Source organism: Capricornis sumatraensis, chromosome 14, assembly GCF_032405125.1.
Source record: "Capricornis sumatraensis isolate serow.1 chromosome 14, serow.2, whole genome shotgun sequence".
In the NCBI taxonomy this organism is placed as follows: Eukaryota; Metazoa; Chordata; class Mammalia; order Artiodactyla; family Bovidae; genus Capricornis; species Capricornis sumatraensis.
The window spans coordinates 49,928,424-49,943,075 of NC_091082.1; the positions used below are offsets into that span (position 1 = coordinate 49,928,424).

The 14,652-nt window shown below is 48.5% G+C and overlaps 1 protein-coding gene across 1 annotated transcript; it reads left to right on the plus strand.

Annotated features, from left to right (window-relative positions):
- Positions 1-10,507: 10,507 nt before the first annotated feature.
- SRM (spermidine synthase) lies at positions 10,508-14,400 on the plus strand. The gene is made up of 8 exons (XM_068986238.1): positions 10,508-10,674; positions 11,211-11,331; positions 11,721-11,813; positions 12,489-12,642; positions 13,441-13,524; positions 13,669-13,814; positions 13,906-14,028; positions 14,146-14,400. The coding sequence occupies exons 1-8, from the start codon at positions 10,508-10,510 to the stop codon at positions 14,164-14,166; spliced, it is 909 nt and encodes a 302-aa protein (XP_068842339.1). The 3' UTR covers positions 14,167-14,400.
- Positions 14,401-14,652: the final 252 nt, after the last annotated feature.

The following is a 14,652-nucleotide window of genomic DNA, read 5'->3' on the forward strand; positions in this document are numbered from 1 at the left end:
ATTTCCAGTTGTTTCAAAATGTTGCATGTCACAATAACTCAGTTTCTTTTGTCATTCCCATTGTGACCAAATGTTTATGACTTTTTAAATTCCTTTTTAAAGTCTTTCTGTGATTTATAGATGGCTATTGTTGTATTCATGTATATTCATGAGTGGACATGAATTTGAGCAAACTCCAGGAGATAGTGGAGGACAGAGGAGCCTGGCATGTTGAAGGCCATGGGGTCGAAACGAGCTGGGCATAACTCAGGGACTGAACAACAACACGGCTGTAGTCTGCTAAATCTCGGGTTATACTGGGGAACTAGGTAAGGAAAAAAAGTCCTAAGGGAAAACCTGATCGCTTCATACAAAGTTAAAAACAGGATTGGTTACTAAATGGACTGTTGAATATGGTAATGATTTTATGGGTTTTATCTGAAATGTCACTGGTTTTGACTCATGTTTTCCAGATATAGGGAAGCCTTCTCCTCAAGTTGGTTACGATTTACAACAGTTTGGTAAATTATACCTCTGTGAGTAAAATTGAGATATTTTTCTCTTCCCTTTGCCTGTTCCCTTCAAACATTGTAAACTCTTGGGTTCTGAGCAGCCTAATCAGGCAAATGGGAAAGACTCTTCTGGTGTGTTGTGGGAATCTTGATATTGTAAGGACCTCTATAGAAGAGAGAAAGTCACCTAGGCAAGATCTGATGGCAGGCCTTTGACATGGCTTTCTTGGCCTTGAGAGGCCTTTTGAAACTTTCATCTGAGACTGCTACTGAGGAATTACACCAGAATCAGTGTGGATGAACCGATGTGGTCAATGGACCAAACTTGTTTTAAAAACAAATTAGCTGTACTTGATGAAAATGAAGGTGATTCTAGAAAAAAGAGGTTTCACTGAATGTTAAATTCTAGTTTGGTTAAAGAAGGTCTATGTTTACCCACTTTCCTTGTTGTTGCATCGTATTGTTACAAAATTTGATTGTCAGAAGAACACTAAGTTTGTTTCTGAAGCCTAACTATGTAATTAATCTTTGGATAAAGATCAGATGCTCCATAATCTACAACCAGGAGATTAACACCAGGCTATGGTCATTTAAATTTACAGGCTCCCTTATGCTGCTGCTGCTACTGCTGCTAAGTTGCTTCAGTCGTGTCCGACTCTGTGCGATCCCATAGATGGCAGCCCACCAGGCTCCCCCGTCCCTGGGATTCTCCAAGCAAGAACACTGAAGTGGGTTGCCATTTCCTTCTCTAATGCATGACAGTGAAAAGTGAAAGTGAAGTCGCTCAGTCATGTCTGACTCTTAGTGACCCCATGGACTGCAGCCCACCAGGCTCCTCCATCCACGGGATTTTCCAGGCGAGAGGACTGGAGTGGGGTGCCATTGCCTTCTCCGTCCCTTATGCTGGGGATAATTAAATCATACTAAGGACTAATACTGCTAGCTATGTTACTTTTTTTTTTTTTGCTATGTTACTTTTTATTTTACCTGTTTTACAAAAGTATTGTTTACTGCATTATCAGAAATGTGACTGAGTCTCTGATAAAATGATGATATATAGTTCCATAGATCAATGACTGTAACAGTATAACTCTAGATATGGGAAGAATAAGAGGCAATATTTTCCTAAAGAGGCTAGTGACGCAAAGGGTCCAGAGTCTTTTGCCACTGTTACAAGGAGGCCTAGTCCAATAATAGCAGCACACTGGGTGGCCTGTCTTCACCAGACCTGGGAATAAGCATTCCTAGCACCATGGGATGAAACGGTCATTAAATGCCCCCCAAACCATGGTCACATACATGACCCTGAAGGGACCCTGCCAAATGAAAATTGGCACTTGCCATCTGCCTCTGCAAAGATTGAGTCAATGGCCACTTCAGTCACTGAACTTCAACACCCCTTGAATAAAGGAATTCAGAATGGAGATCAGAAATGAGGCACTCTGTGCCCTGAGGAAAACTGGCTGAACAGGCCTTCAGGTAGTTAGATATTTTCAGAAGATTTTATGAGCCCGAATTCTTGCATTTCCCCATATCTAGAAAAGCAATGAAATCATTAGCAGTGACATGTGCTTTAACACTGGGGAGGGGAATGCATTTGAAAGTCAAAATGGAGTACTAGGTGGCCATAGTGGTTGTGATTTCAGATGTGATCATTCCAGAATTGTTGCAAACTTGAATTTTCTGAGCTATATCACAGTCCACAAGGATTTTAAAATTCCCCCTCTCTCTTCAATAAGATTTTGGCTAAAGACTGAGAGGTTGAATAGAGACTTTTCCAGTCAGAAAAGAAAAAGCACTGGAAGTGACAAAAACCCTTCTTAAGGGAACTACAAAGAAAAACTCTTAACTATAAGGTTATAAAGAAAACTCTTGCCAAGCAATGCAAAAAACTCATCTAAAATGGGACAAGGTCTTGCCAATTTCTATATTCAACATACTGGACAACTATTACCTGCTATGCATGAGTTTGTATTCCACAGGTTGCCACCCACCCCCACCCAGAAGCTTCCTTCCATCCCTTCAAAGCAAGAAACTGAATGCTACTGAAAATGTGAAAAAAGCAATAACCTGAGCTGCAGCTTGAAAATAAAAGAAGGGACTCTATAACATTCTTCTTACTATTTACTATTCTCACCTCTCTAAAATTGGATGGAGTAAAACTGTGGGTACATCACACCAGAGTAAAAAGATTACCAGATGACCAGCCAAGTCAGCAAGCAGACTCCTGAGAAGCAGCCATTGTATTGTTCCAACAAGCAGAGTGAAAGTTCTGTGTTCTTACCCTTTCTTATACCTTCTACCTATAGATTCATCTGCTGATTCTTTCAGTCATTCTAACTGCTAGTTATGTGGCCAGCTTCCTATTTCCAGGTGTCCCCTGGATTTTGATGGGTTTTCCCCATGTAGGGAATGGCCTGAAAACAACTGGCTACAATAAGCCTCTGTGAAGTGCCAGTTCCAGACTGGTCTTCAGACTTATTCTCCCAAATTCCAAAGGAAATGAGATCTGTTCTGCCTACTAAAGTTCTAGCTGTCATCCCTCTAACTGGGTCTGCTGCACCAAAATGGCACTGAGATCTTAATCATATGAGACCTGGATCCAGGGCGTGGAACTCAACTATTTCCAGTTCGGTATCTATTCCCCCAAAGTTAGGCAGGACTATGCCCCATCTCAGCTTAAAGTAGTTACAGTGGTCATCACTCCATTCCCTGAAAGATTTGGGGAAAGATAAAACCAAAGTGGGGATTAAAACTGAGTTCCCCCCAAACCAAATTCCTCTGACGTGTGTGTGTGTGTGTGTGTATTGCTCAGTCATGTTCAGTTCTTTGTGACCCCATGAAGTATAGCCCACCAGGCTCCTCTGTCCATGGGATTCTCCAGGCAAAAATACTGGAATGGGCACAAGGCCTTCATGTCCCTCATTCCTTTGATTATAGGAAACAGCCTTCATTCAGCCTCCAGGAACTTCTCTGAGTTTCAGTGGGCAGATTCAAGCAGTTGTTAATTATGGAAGGGAGAGGATTCGAGAACATGGAGAAACAAACAATACTGTTTCTCTATCAACAGATACATACAACATTCAGTTCAATTCACTTCAGTCGCTCAGTTGTGTCTAACTCTTTGTGACCACATGGCCCACAGCACACCAGGCCTCCCTGTCCATCACCAACTCCCAGAGTTTACCCAAACTCATGTCCATCGAGTCAGTGATGCCATCCAACCATCTCATCCTCTGTCGTCCCCTTCTCCTCCTGCCCTCAATCTTTCCCAGCATCATGGTGTTTTCTAAGGAGTCAGCTCTTCACATCGGGTGGCCAAGTACTGGAGTTTAGGCTTCAACATCAGTCCTACCAATGAACACTCAGGACTGATCTCCTTTAGGATGGACTGGTTGGATCTCCTTGCAGTCCAAGGGACTCTCAAGAGTCTTCTCCAACACCACAGTTCAAAAAGCATCAATTCTTCGGTGCTCAGCTTTCTTTATAGTCCAACTCTCACATCCATACATAACTACTGGAAAAAACATAGCTTTGACTAGACGGACCTTTGTTGGCAAAGTAATGTCTCTGCTTTTTAATATGCTGTCTAGGTTGGTCATAGCTTTTCTTCCAAGGAGCAAGTGTCTTAATTTCATGGCTGCAGTCATCATCTGCAGTGATTTTGGAGCCCAAGAAAATAAAGTTTTCGACTGTTTCCCCATCTATATGCCATGAAGTGATGGAACCACATTCCATGATCTTAGTTTTCTGAATGTTGAGTTTTAAGCCAACGTTTTCACTCTCCTTTTTCACTTTTATCAAGAGGCTCTTTAGTTCTTCACTTTCTGCCATAGAGTGGTGTCATCTGCATATCTGAGGTTATTGATATTTCTCCTGGCAATCTTGATTCCAGCTTGTGCTTCATCCAGCCCAGCATTTCTCATGATGTACTCTGCATATAAGTTAAATAAGCAGGGTGACAATATACAGGCTTGACGTACTCCTTTCCCAATTTGGAACCAGTCTGTTGTTCCATGCCCAGTTCTAACTGTTGCTTCCTGACCTGTACTCAGATTTCTCAAAAGGCAGGTCAGGTGGTCTGGTATTCCCAACTCTTTCAGAATTTTCCACAGATTATTGTGATCCACACAGTCAAAGGCTTTGGCATAGTCAATAAAGCAGAAATAGATATTTTTCTGGAACTCTCTTGCTTTTTCTATGATTCAGTGGATGTTGGCAATTTGATCTCTGGTTCCTCTCCCTTTTGTAAAACCAGCTTGAACATCTGGAAATTCATGGTTTACATATTGCTAAAGCCTGGTTTGGAGGATTTTGAGCATTACTTTACTAGGGTGTGAGATGAGTGCAATTGTGCAGTAGTCTGAGCATTCTTTGGCATTGCCTTTCTTTGGGATTGGAATGAAAACTGACCTTTTCCAGTCCTGTGGCCACTGCTGAGTTTTCCAAATTTGCTGGCATATTGAGTGCAGCACTTTACTAGCATCATCTTTTAGGATATGAAATAGCTCAACTGGAATTCCATCACTTCCACTAGCTTTGTTTGTAATGATGCTTCCTAAGGCCCACTTGACTTCACATTCCAGGATGTCTGGCTCTAGGTGAGTTATCACACCATTGTGATTATCTGGGTCATGAAGATCTTTTTCGTACAGTTCTTCTGTGTATTCTTGCCACCTCTTCTTAATATCTTCTGCTTCTGTTAGGTCCATACCATTTCTGTCCTTTATTGAGCCCATCTTTGTGTGAAATGTTCCCCTGGTATCTCTAATTTTCTTTAAGAGATCTCTAGTCTTTCCCATTCTATTGTTTTCTTCTATTTCTTTGCGTTGATCGCTGAGGAAGGCTTTCTTATCTCTCCTTGCTATTCTTTGGAACTCTGCATTCAAATGGGTATATCTTTCCTTCTCTTCTTTGCTTTTTGCTTCTCTTCTTTTCACAGCTATTTGTAAGGCCTCCTCAGACAGCCATTTTCCTTTTTTGCATTTCGTTTTCTTGGGGATGGTCTTGATCCCTGTCTTCTGTACAATGTCACGAACCTCTGTCCATAGTTCATCAGGCACTCTGTCTATCAGATCTAGTCCCTTAAATCTATTTCTCACTTCCACTGTATAATCCTAAGGGATTCGATTTAGGTCATACTTGAATGGTCTAGTGGTTTTCCCACTTTTCTTCAATTTAAGTCTCAATTTGGCAATAAGGGGTTCATGATCTGAGCCACAGTGAGCTCCCGGTATTGTTTTTGCTGACTGTATAGAGCTTCTCCATCTTTGGCTGCAAAGAATATAATCAATCTGATTTCAGTGTTCGCCATCTGGTGATGTCCATGTGTAAAGTCTTCTCTTGTGTAGTTGGAAGATGGTGTTTGCTATGACCAATGCGTTCTCTTGGCAAGACTCTATTAGCCTTTGCCCTGCTTCATTCCGCATTCCAAGGCCAAATTTGCCTGTTACTCCAGGTGTTTCCTGACTTCCTACTTTTGCATTCCAGTCCCCTGCAATGAAAAGGACATCTTTTTTGGATGTTAGTTCTAAAATCTTGTAGGTTTTCATTGAACGGTTCAGCTTCAGCTTCTTCAGTGTTACTGATTGGGGCATAGAGTTGGGTTACTGTGATACTGAATGGTTTGCCTTGGAAATGAACAGAGATCATTCTGTCATTTTTGAGATTGCAAACAAGTACTGCATTTCAGACTTTTTTTTGACTATGATGGCTACTCCAGTTCTTCTAAGGGATTCCTGCCCACAGTAGTAGATATAATGGTCACCTGAGTTAAATTCACCCATTCCAGTCCATTTTAGTTCGCTGATTCCTAGAATGTCACCGTTCACTCTTGCCATCTCCTGTTTGACCACTTCCAATTTGCCTTGATTCATGGACCTGACATTCCAGGTTCCTATGCAATATTGCTCTTTACAGCATTGGACATGGCTTCTATCACCTGTCACGTCCACAACTGGGTGTTCTTTCTGCTTTGGCTCCATCCCTTCATCCTTTCTGGAGTTGTTTTTCCACTGATCTCCAGTAGCATATCTCCAGTAGACAACATTATCTTTGAGCTATTTTGCAGATATGGAAACCCCCTCCAGGAAGGAGAAGTTACTGATTAACAACGGTATGCTGCCCACAGGGATAGGGAAACAGGATTGAACAGGTCTATGAAGACCTAAAAGACCTTCTAGAACTAACACCAAAAAAAGATGTCCTTTTCACTATAGGGGACTGGAATGTAAAAGTATGAAGTCAAGAGATACCTGGAGTAAAGGCAAGTTTGGCCATGGAGCACATAATGAAGCAGGGCAAAGGCTAATAGAGCTTTGCCAAGAGAACACACTGGTCATAGCTAACACCATCTTTCAACAACACAAGAGAAGACTCTACACATGGACATCACCAGATGATCAACACTGAAATCAGATTGATTATTTTCTTTGCAGTCAAAGATGGAGAAGCTCTATACAGTCAGCAAAAACAAGACCAGAAGCTCACTGTGGCACAGATCATGAACTCCTTATTGCCGAATTCAGATTTAAATTGAAGATAATGGGAAAACCACTAGACCATTCAGGTATGCCCTAAATCAAACCCCTTAGGATTATACAGTGGAAATGACAAATAGATTCAAGGCATTAGATCTGATAGACAGGGTACCTGAAGAAATATGGACAGAGGTTTGTGACATTGTACAGAAGGCAGTGATCAAAACGATCCCCAAGAAAAAGAAAGGCAAAAAGGCAAAATGGTTGTCTGAGGTGGCCTTACAAATAGCTGAGAAAAGAAGAGAAGTGAAAGGCAAAGGAGAAAAGGAAAGATATACCCATCTAAATCCATTGTGTGAAAGAATAGCAAGGAGAAATAAGAAAGGCTTCCTCAATGATCAGTGCAAAGAAATAGAGGAAAACAACAGAATGGGAAAGACTAGAGATCTCTTTAAGAAAATGAGAGATACCAACAGAACATTTCATGCAAAGATGGGCACAATTAAGGACAGAAACAATATGGACCTAACAGCAGCAGAAGATATTAAGAAGAGGTGGCAAGAATACATGGGAGAACTGTACAAAAAAGTGACCCAGATAACCATGATAGTGTGATCACTCACCTAGAGCCAGACATCCTGGAATGTGAAGTCAAGTGGGCCTTAGGAAGCATCACTAGGAACAAAGCTAGTGGAGGTGATGAAATTCTAGTTAAGCTTTTCAAGTCATAAAAGATGATGCTGGTAAAGTGCTGCACTCAATATGCCAGCAAATTTGGAAACCTCAGCAGTGGCCACAGGACTGGAAAAGGTCAGTTTTCATTCCAATCCCAAAGAAAGGCAATGCCAAAGAATGTTCCAACTACCACACAATTGCACTCATCTCACACACTTGCAAAATAATGCTGAAAATTCTCCAAGCCAGGCTTCAGCAGTACATGAACTGAGAACTTCCAGATGTTCAAGCTGGATTTAGAAAAGGCAGAGGAACCAGAGATCAAGTTGCCAACCTCCACTGGATCATAAAAAAAGCAAGAGAAAACATCTGCTTCCAGAAAAATATCTGCTTCTGCTTTATTGACTATGCCAAAGCCTTTGACTGTGTGGATCACCACAAACTGTGGAATATTCTTTAAGAGATGGGAATACCAGACCACCTTCCGTGCTTCCTGAGAAATCTGTATGCAGGTCAAGAAGCAACAGTTGGAACTGGACATGGAGCATCAGACTGGTTCCAAATTGGGAAAGGAGTGCATCAAGGTTGTATATTTTCACCCTGCTTATCTAACTTCTATGCAGAGTACCTCATGTGAAATGCCAGGCTGAATGACGCACAAGCTGGAATCAAGATTGCCAGGAGAAATATCAATAACCTCAGATATGCAGATGACACCACCCTTATGGCAGAAAGCAAAGAAGAGCCTCTTGATCAAAGAGAAAGAGGAGAGTGAAAAAGCTGGAGAAAAAACTCAACATTCAGAAAACTAAGATCGTGGCATCCAATCCCGTCACTTCATGGCAAATAGATAGAGAAACAATGGAAACAGTGACAGACTTTATTTTCTTGGGCTCCAAAATCACTGCGGATGGTGACTGCAGCCATGAAATGAAAAGATACTTGCTCCTTGGAAGAAAAGCTATGACCAACCTAGACAGCATATTAAAAAGCAGGGACATTACTTTGCCAACAAAGGTCCATCTAGCCAAGGCTTTGGTTTTTCCAGTAGTCATAGATGTGAGAGTTGGACCATCAAGAAAACTGATTGCTGAAGAATTGATGCTTTTGAACTGTGGTGTTGGAGAAGACTCTTGAGAGTCCCTTGGACTGCAAGGAGACCCAACCAGTCAATCCTAAAGGAAATAATCCTGAATACTCATTGGAAGGACTTGATGCTGAAGCTGAAGCTCCAATACTTTGGCCACCTGATGTGAAGAGCTGACTCCTTAGAAAAGACCCTGATGCTGGGAAAGATTGAAGGCAGGAAGAGAAGGGGATGACAGAGGATGAGACGGTTGGATGGCATCACTGACTTGATGGACATGAGTTTGAGCAAGCTCTGGGAGTTGGTGATGGACAGGGAAGCCTGGCAGTCCATGGGGTCGCAAAGAGTTGGACACGACTGAGTGACTGAACTGAACTGATGCTGCCCACAAGCACATAGACCCCATACCAGTTTGACTTGAAGGCTGACAATGTGCACTTCTGCTTACTTCATACCAACGCATTAGAAGAATGTCCACGAGCTGATCATGCCCTCTTTAAGCAATGACTAGAAAACTTGTCACTGTCTTCCCCAAGTTGGAGACACATGGTTTTGAGAGCATGAGCCCTCTGTATCCCCCTTTACCTGGTAAAGCAAGAAAGCTACCCTTTCCGGTAGAAAAGGTATAGTATTTCGGTGAGGTATCACCCAAAACTGTCTCTGAGATTTGATTCTGCACCAGTATACAGAGAAGCTGAGCTTTCAGCATTACAAAAAGTCCCTCAAAAAAAACACCCTTGTCATAATGTCACCCGTGGCTTATACCAGTTTCACCTCCCTGCCCTGGCATGCGAAGAACTAAGCATGTAGAGCAATTAGCATTTAATATTTGGTAATTAGCATGCTTAATGTGATTCAGAAAAGTTCCTTGACATTTTCACAAAATCAGAAAGCACATTCCCGCCCACCTTTCAAGGAGCGAGGCCCAGTTTGTCAAAAAAAACAAAACCAAAAACAAAAACCCTGTGTGCCAGTCTTTTTTGGTGCTGAATATGCATGTGTTGGTCTCTTCCGGGACACTGCTGGTAAATTTAGAAACTCGGTTAGAAAAGAATTCTTTCTCATTCAGCAGCCATACGCCCAAGGATCAGAGAATCTAAGGGGAAATGCCTAAATCGAGCTTAAGTCCTGGGGCTGTGATGGCTCTTCTCAAGTAAATAAAACCCTCGTTGTGCCCCCGACCAAGCATACTGCTGTGCTGAAGTCCAACACGGACCCAAATTTGCGGACGCGGTAAAGATGATACATTCACTCTACACTAGCTCCAGCGAAACAACGTAACTCTTCTTTCGACAGTGTAGCCACCAGTGTTTCCAGCCCAAGGGTTCAAGCCGGCAGCCCTGACGCCTCGGTGCTCCGACACGCCGCGCCGGGCCCGAGATGTCAGCTCAGGTTTCCCTTGCGGAGTCGGGTACCCCTCACTCCCTCTCGGGCCAGTCTGTGCCTCCCCGAGCCCGGCCCCACGTGGCCCAGGGAAGCTGCCTCACTAGCCTGCTGCCGCAGACGGACGGCCCGCCGCAGCCACTGGACGCCGTGCTGCATGTCGGAGACCAATGAGTGCGCTCGGACGCCGGGAGGGGGCGGGGCCGCCGGGCTGCCGCGCACGGGCGCCGCCACTGGAGGGCTTGGGGCCCGCCCCTGGCAACAGGCCCCGCCCCGCCGGCCGGGTTAGGTTGCCGTGCGGGCGGCGGGCGGAGTTGGTCCCGTTGTGCTGCGGCTCCGCGCGGCCTGCAGTCCCGGGCCCGCGCCCCGCACTGCCAGCCCGCCCGCCCGCCATGGAGCCTAGCCCTGACGGCCCCGCCGCCCCCGGCCCCGCTGCCATCCGCGAGGGCTGGTTCCGCGAGACGTGCAGCCTGTGGCCCGGCCAGGCCCTGTCTCTGCAGGTGGAGCAGCTGCTACACCATCAACGCTCGCGGTACCAGGATATCCTCGTCTTCCGCAGGTACCCGCGCCCTCCCGGCCCCGCGCCCCGGCCGCCCGGCCCCGCGCAGCCCGCCGGCACTCCAGCCCTGGGCTCGGCCCAGCCTGACCCTCTTCCTGCCGGACCCCTGTCTTGCGCGCTTTACCTCCGGACGCCCCCGGCCGTCTCTGCCCGCTCCTTCCCCTGCAAAACTGTCAGAAGTTCTCGTGAGCTAGGCCCGTCTCTTCCCTCCGTCCCCTCCCCAACCCGCATCCTTCTCGCTGGGCTGGGGACCGGCTTTTCGGGCGGTCCACCTCGGCGGGGAGGGAGCCGGAATCTGCGCCGACCCGCTGCACCGAGCTCCACGTGTCAGTCCCGGACACGTCAGAGCCGGGACCCCGCGTCCAGCCTCCACCCAGCGGGCCCGCCCGCCGATCCTCGCCACGTGTCACCCCCCGGACTCACCCCTGGAGCCCCCTCGGCAGGTTGGGAGAGATTCTTCTCACCCTGGGCGAGTGGGGGGCACGTCGCCCCCTTCCCGTGGAGCCCAGGTCGCTGACTGTCACTCCTGCCCTCAGTAAGAGCTACGGGAATGTGCTGGTGTTGGACGGCGTTATCCAGTGCACGGAGAGGGACGAGTTCTCCTACCAGGAGATGATCGCCAACCTGCCCCTCTGCAGTCACCCCAACCCACGCAAGGTACCCCATCCCAGCTAGATCCAGCCCTGGGCCCAGGGATAGCCCCCACAGAACAGTGCTGGGGGCCCCAGGAGTGCCCAGTGCTCAGCCCTCCCCAAAAGGTTGTCAGAGAAGTGATAGCGAGGACGAGGGGCCTAGAGGGGAGGAGCTGCCCATTTCACGAGGGGTAGGGGCTAACACCCGGGCTGAGGGTGGACAAGGGGAAAAGGGGACAAAGTGGAAGATGAAGTGATTAAGTCTGTGACACCGGGGAGCTGAGAAATTGTTCCAGGGAGCTCTGTCTGCTCAGTGCCGTTTAGAGGGCAGAGAGGCCGGCCACTAACTCCTGCTGGAGCCTATTTTGTGGGGCTCCTGCCCCGCTCCTGGCTGATTCTTTCTCCCCTTGGCAGGTGCTGATCATTGGGGGCGGGGACGGAGGCGTCCTGCGGGAGGTGATCAAGCATTCCTCTGTGGAGTCCGTGGTCCAGTGCGAGATTGACGAGGTGAGCGCACAGCTGGGTGGGTCTGGGTTCAAGCCCCAGTTTGCCCTGAACTGGCTGTTTACCACCGGGCAAGTTGCTTAACCTTTCTAGGCCTGTTTCTTGGTCTCAAAAGCACGTTGGAGGCTTCAGTAGGAGGACAGGAAAGCACTTGGTACACAGTAGGTGTGCCGCTGATGCTATTTCTTAGTAACTCTGAGAGCTGATGCTTCGCAGAAGTCCCAGGGCACTCCTGTCCTTTACAGCAGCTGGGGACTTTCATGAGCATTTAGGTGCCAGATTCACTGGTGCATCAGGAGGTCTAGCCCTGCCTCCTTGGAGTTGACATTCAACTTAGGAGTCAAAGGGTTATCTGATAAAAGGTGTGCGTAGTGAGACATACAGGCCAGGTGGAATTCCAGCCCTCTGAAATAGTAAGGAAGCCACTCTCCTGGGGCACTTGGGTTTGGGGAGGGGAAGCAGGGGTCGTGGAGGTGTGGGCCAAGCTGCTGGTGGTAGTCAGCCCTCTGAGAAGAGGAGGTACCAAGCTGCGCCCTGCTGTACAGATGTGCAAACTGAAGTTCAGAAAGAATGGCTTGTCTAAGGTGAGTCAGGCTCTGAGAAGGGGTCCTACTCAACTCTGGCTCCAGGGTCCATAACCCCTGTGGCCCAACCTGTTACCTCCTGTCCCCTCCCCAGGATGTCATTCAAGTCTCCAAGAAGTTCCTGCCTAGCATGGCTGTTGGCTACTCCAGCTCAAAGCTGACCCTACACGTGGGTGATGGTTTTGAGTTCATGAAACAGAACCAGGACGCCTTCGACGTCATCATCACTGACTCCTCAGATCCCATGGGTAAGCTGGTTGGCCTGGGGCCTCTGGCAGCCACCAGAGGGGAGGCCAGCATCTCCATCTGTGTCCCAAGTCCGAGTTGCAGAATAGAGGACGGAGGGGCCCTCCAGAACTAGTGCAGCTCTTTTCCCTTCTGAGGTGTCACCTACCCCCTCAAACATGGCTCAGCAGAGTAGGGGCACTAGGCTACTGCCCAGAGTTGGTTGAGAGCCTGGAGGAGAGTGGGGCCTTGGTCCACTGAGGCCCCAGTTTCCTTCTCAGTCTCCTCTCTGCCCCTGACAGGCCAGCATCAGGATGTGTGCAGGGATCTCATCTTTTTTCTTTTCTTTTTTAACACTTAGTTTTTATTTGGCTGCACTGGGTCTTAGTTGCAGCACACGGGATCTAGTTCCCCCACTGGGGATCAAACTCGAGCCCCTTGCATTAGGAATGCAGTCTTAGCCACTGGCCTACCAGGGAAGTTCCATGTGATATAGTCTTAAACCAAGGCCCAGGCTGGAGACTGCCCTGATGCAGTGCTGACAGGAATCCCGCAGGAATGGGGTTAAAACGTAGAGCCCCTCCGCACTGGGGCACTGGATCCCTGCACCGCTCCAAAGCACCCTCTTCATGGTTGATTTCTGAGTTCCACAGGCCTGGCTTTCAACTCCCAGCTCTGCCCCTTGGTGGCTGTGTGGATGTGTATCTTGGGGTGAGAGTGGCCCTCATGCCCCCAGAGGCAGGCTCAGGCGGTGTCCCTTGGTGCTTGTCCCCTGCCCCCTCCCCGTTGCTCTCCCCCCCACCCACCCGCCGCCTCTGCAGGTCCTGCTGAGAGCCTCTTCAAGGAGTCCTACTACCAGCTCATGAAGACTGCCCTCAAGGAGGACGGCATTCTCTGTTGCCAGGGTGAGGGGGCTCAGGTGGATTGGGTGCTGCTGGGTGAGCCGGGCTCCTGCCGGGAGGGGTCCGGCTGGGGCTGGACCAGGCGCTGCCCCCAGCCAGCGCTGACATCATCTGGCCGCTTGCGCCCCTCCCCCTCGCGCGCCATAGGTGAGTGCCAGTGGCTGCACCTGGACCTCATCAAGGAGATGCGGCAGTTCTGCAAGTCTCTCTTCCCGGTGGTGGACTACGCCTACTGCACCATCCCCACCTACCCCAGCGGCCAGATCGGCTTCATGCTGTGCAGCAAGAACCCAGTGAGCCGGAGCGGGCTGGCCCCCGGGTGGGCGCGGGAGCCTGGCAGGTGGGCCAGGAGAGCATGTCTCTGAGCCACACCCCTGTCCCCAGAGCACCAACTTCCGGGAGCCCTTGCAGCTGCTGGTGCAGAAGCAGGTGGAAGAGATGCAGCTGAAATACTACAACTCCGATGTGCACCGGGCAGCCTTCGTCCTGCCTGAATTTGCCCGGAAGGTGAGCCCCACCCCACCCCCCCCCGAGGGGCAGGGGGTACCCAGGGCTCCCTGAAGGGTCATCTTGCTCACCCGCCTCAGCCCAGCCCCCTCCTGATGAGGCCTTGTGTCCTTCCAGGCCCTGAATGATGTGAGCTGAGCCCGGGTACTGCTGCTGACGCTGCCCACGACCTCGGACAGGGAGCCTCTGGGGCACCTGGGTCCCGCCAGCCCTGGACAAGACTCCTGCTGGCTTGCCCACCAACTGACTGTTACAGGCCCCAGAACGCTGTCTGGCTGGTCCTGCCGGGTGGACTGTCTGTCTTCCTCTGGGTGGCGTTCAGCCACCAAACCTATACCAGCTGTGTACAGCATCTCTCCCACCTCTGTTGCCCCTCACTCACCAAACACATGTATTTATAACAAAATTCTGGATTGTGTGTCCTTGGACTTCAGATGGGCCTAGGCAGGGGCTACCTCAGCCATTGGTGGGTTCTCCTGTGTGCCAGACCCTGAGTTGGACCCCCTGTCTGGCCTCCAAGTATCTGCTGTGGGAGCAGGCAGGCTTCTCCCTGTGTGACCTTGGGCCAGCCCCTTGTGCTTTGTAGGACCCAGAGATGCAACAGTCATCGCACTGGCCCAAGTC

What these genes read in the sequence shown, in the direction of transcription:
- SRM (XM_068986238.1), top strand. Translation starts at nt 10,508, where the DNA reads ATGGAGCCTAGCCCTGACGGCCCCGCCGCCCCCGGCCCCGCTGCCATC. An exon ending in GATATCCTCGTCTTCCGCAG is followed by an intron (nt 10,675 to 11,210) that starts GTACCCGCGCCC and finishes TCCTGCCCTCAG; the next exon opens with TAAGAGCTACGGGAATGTGC. An exon ending in TGCTGTGCAGCAAGAACCCA is followed by an intron (nt 13,815 to 13,905) that starts GTGAGCCGGAGC and finishes CCCTGTCCCCAG; the next exon opens with AGCACCAACTTCCGGGAGCC.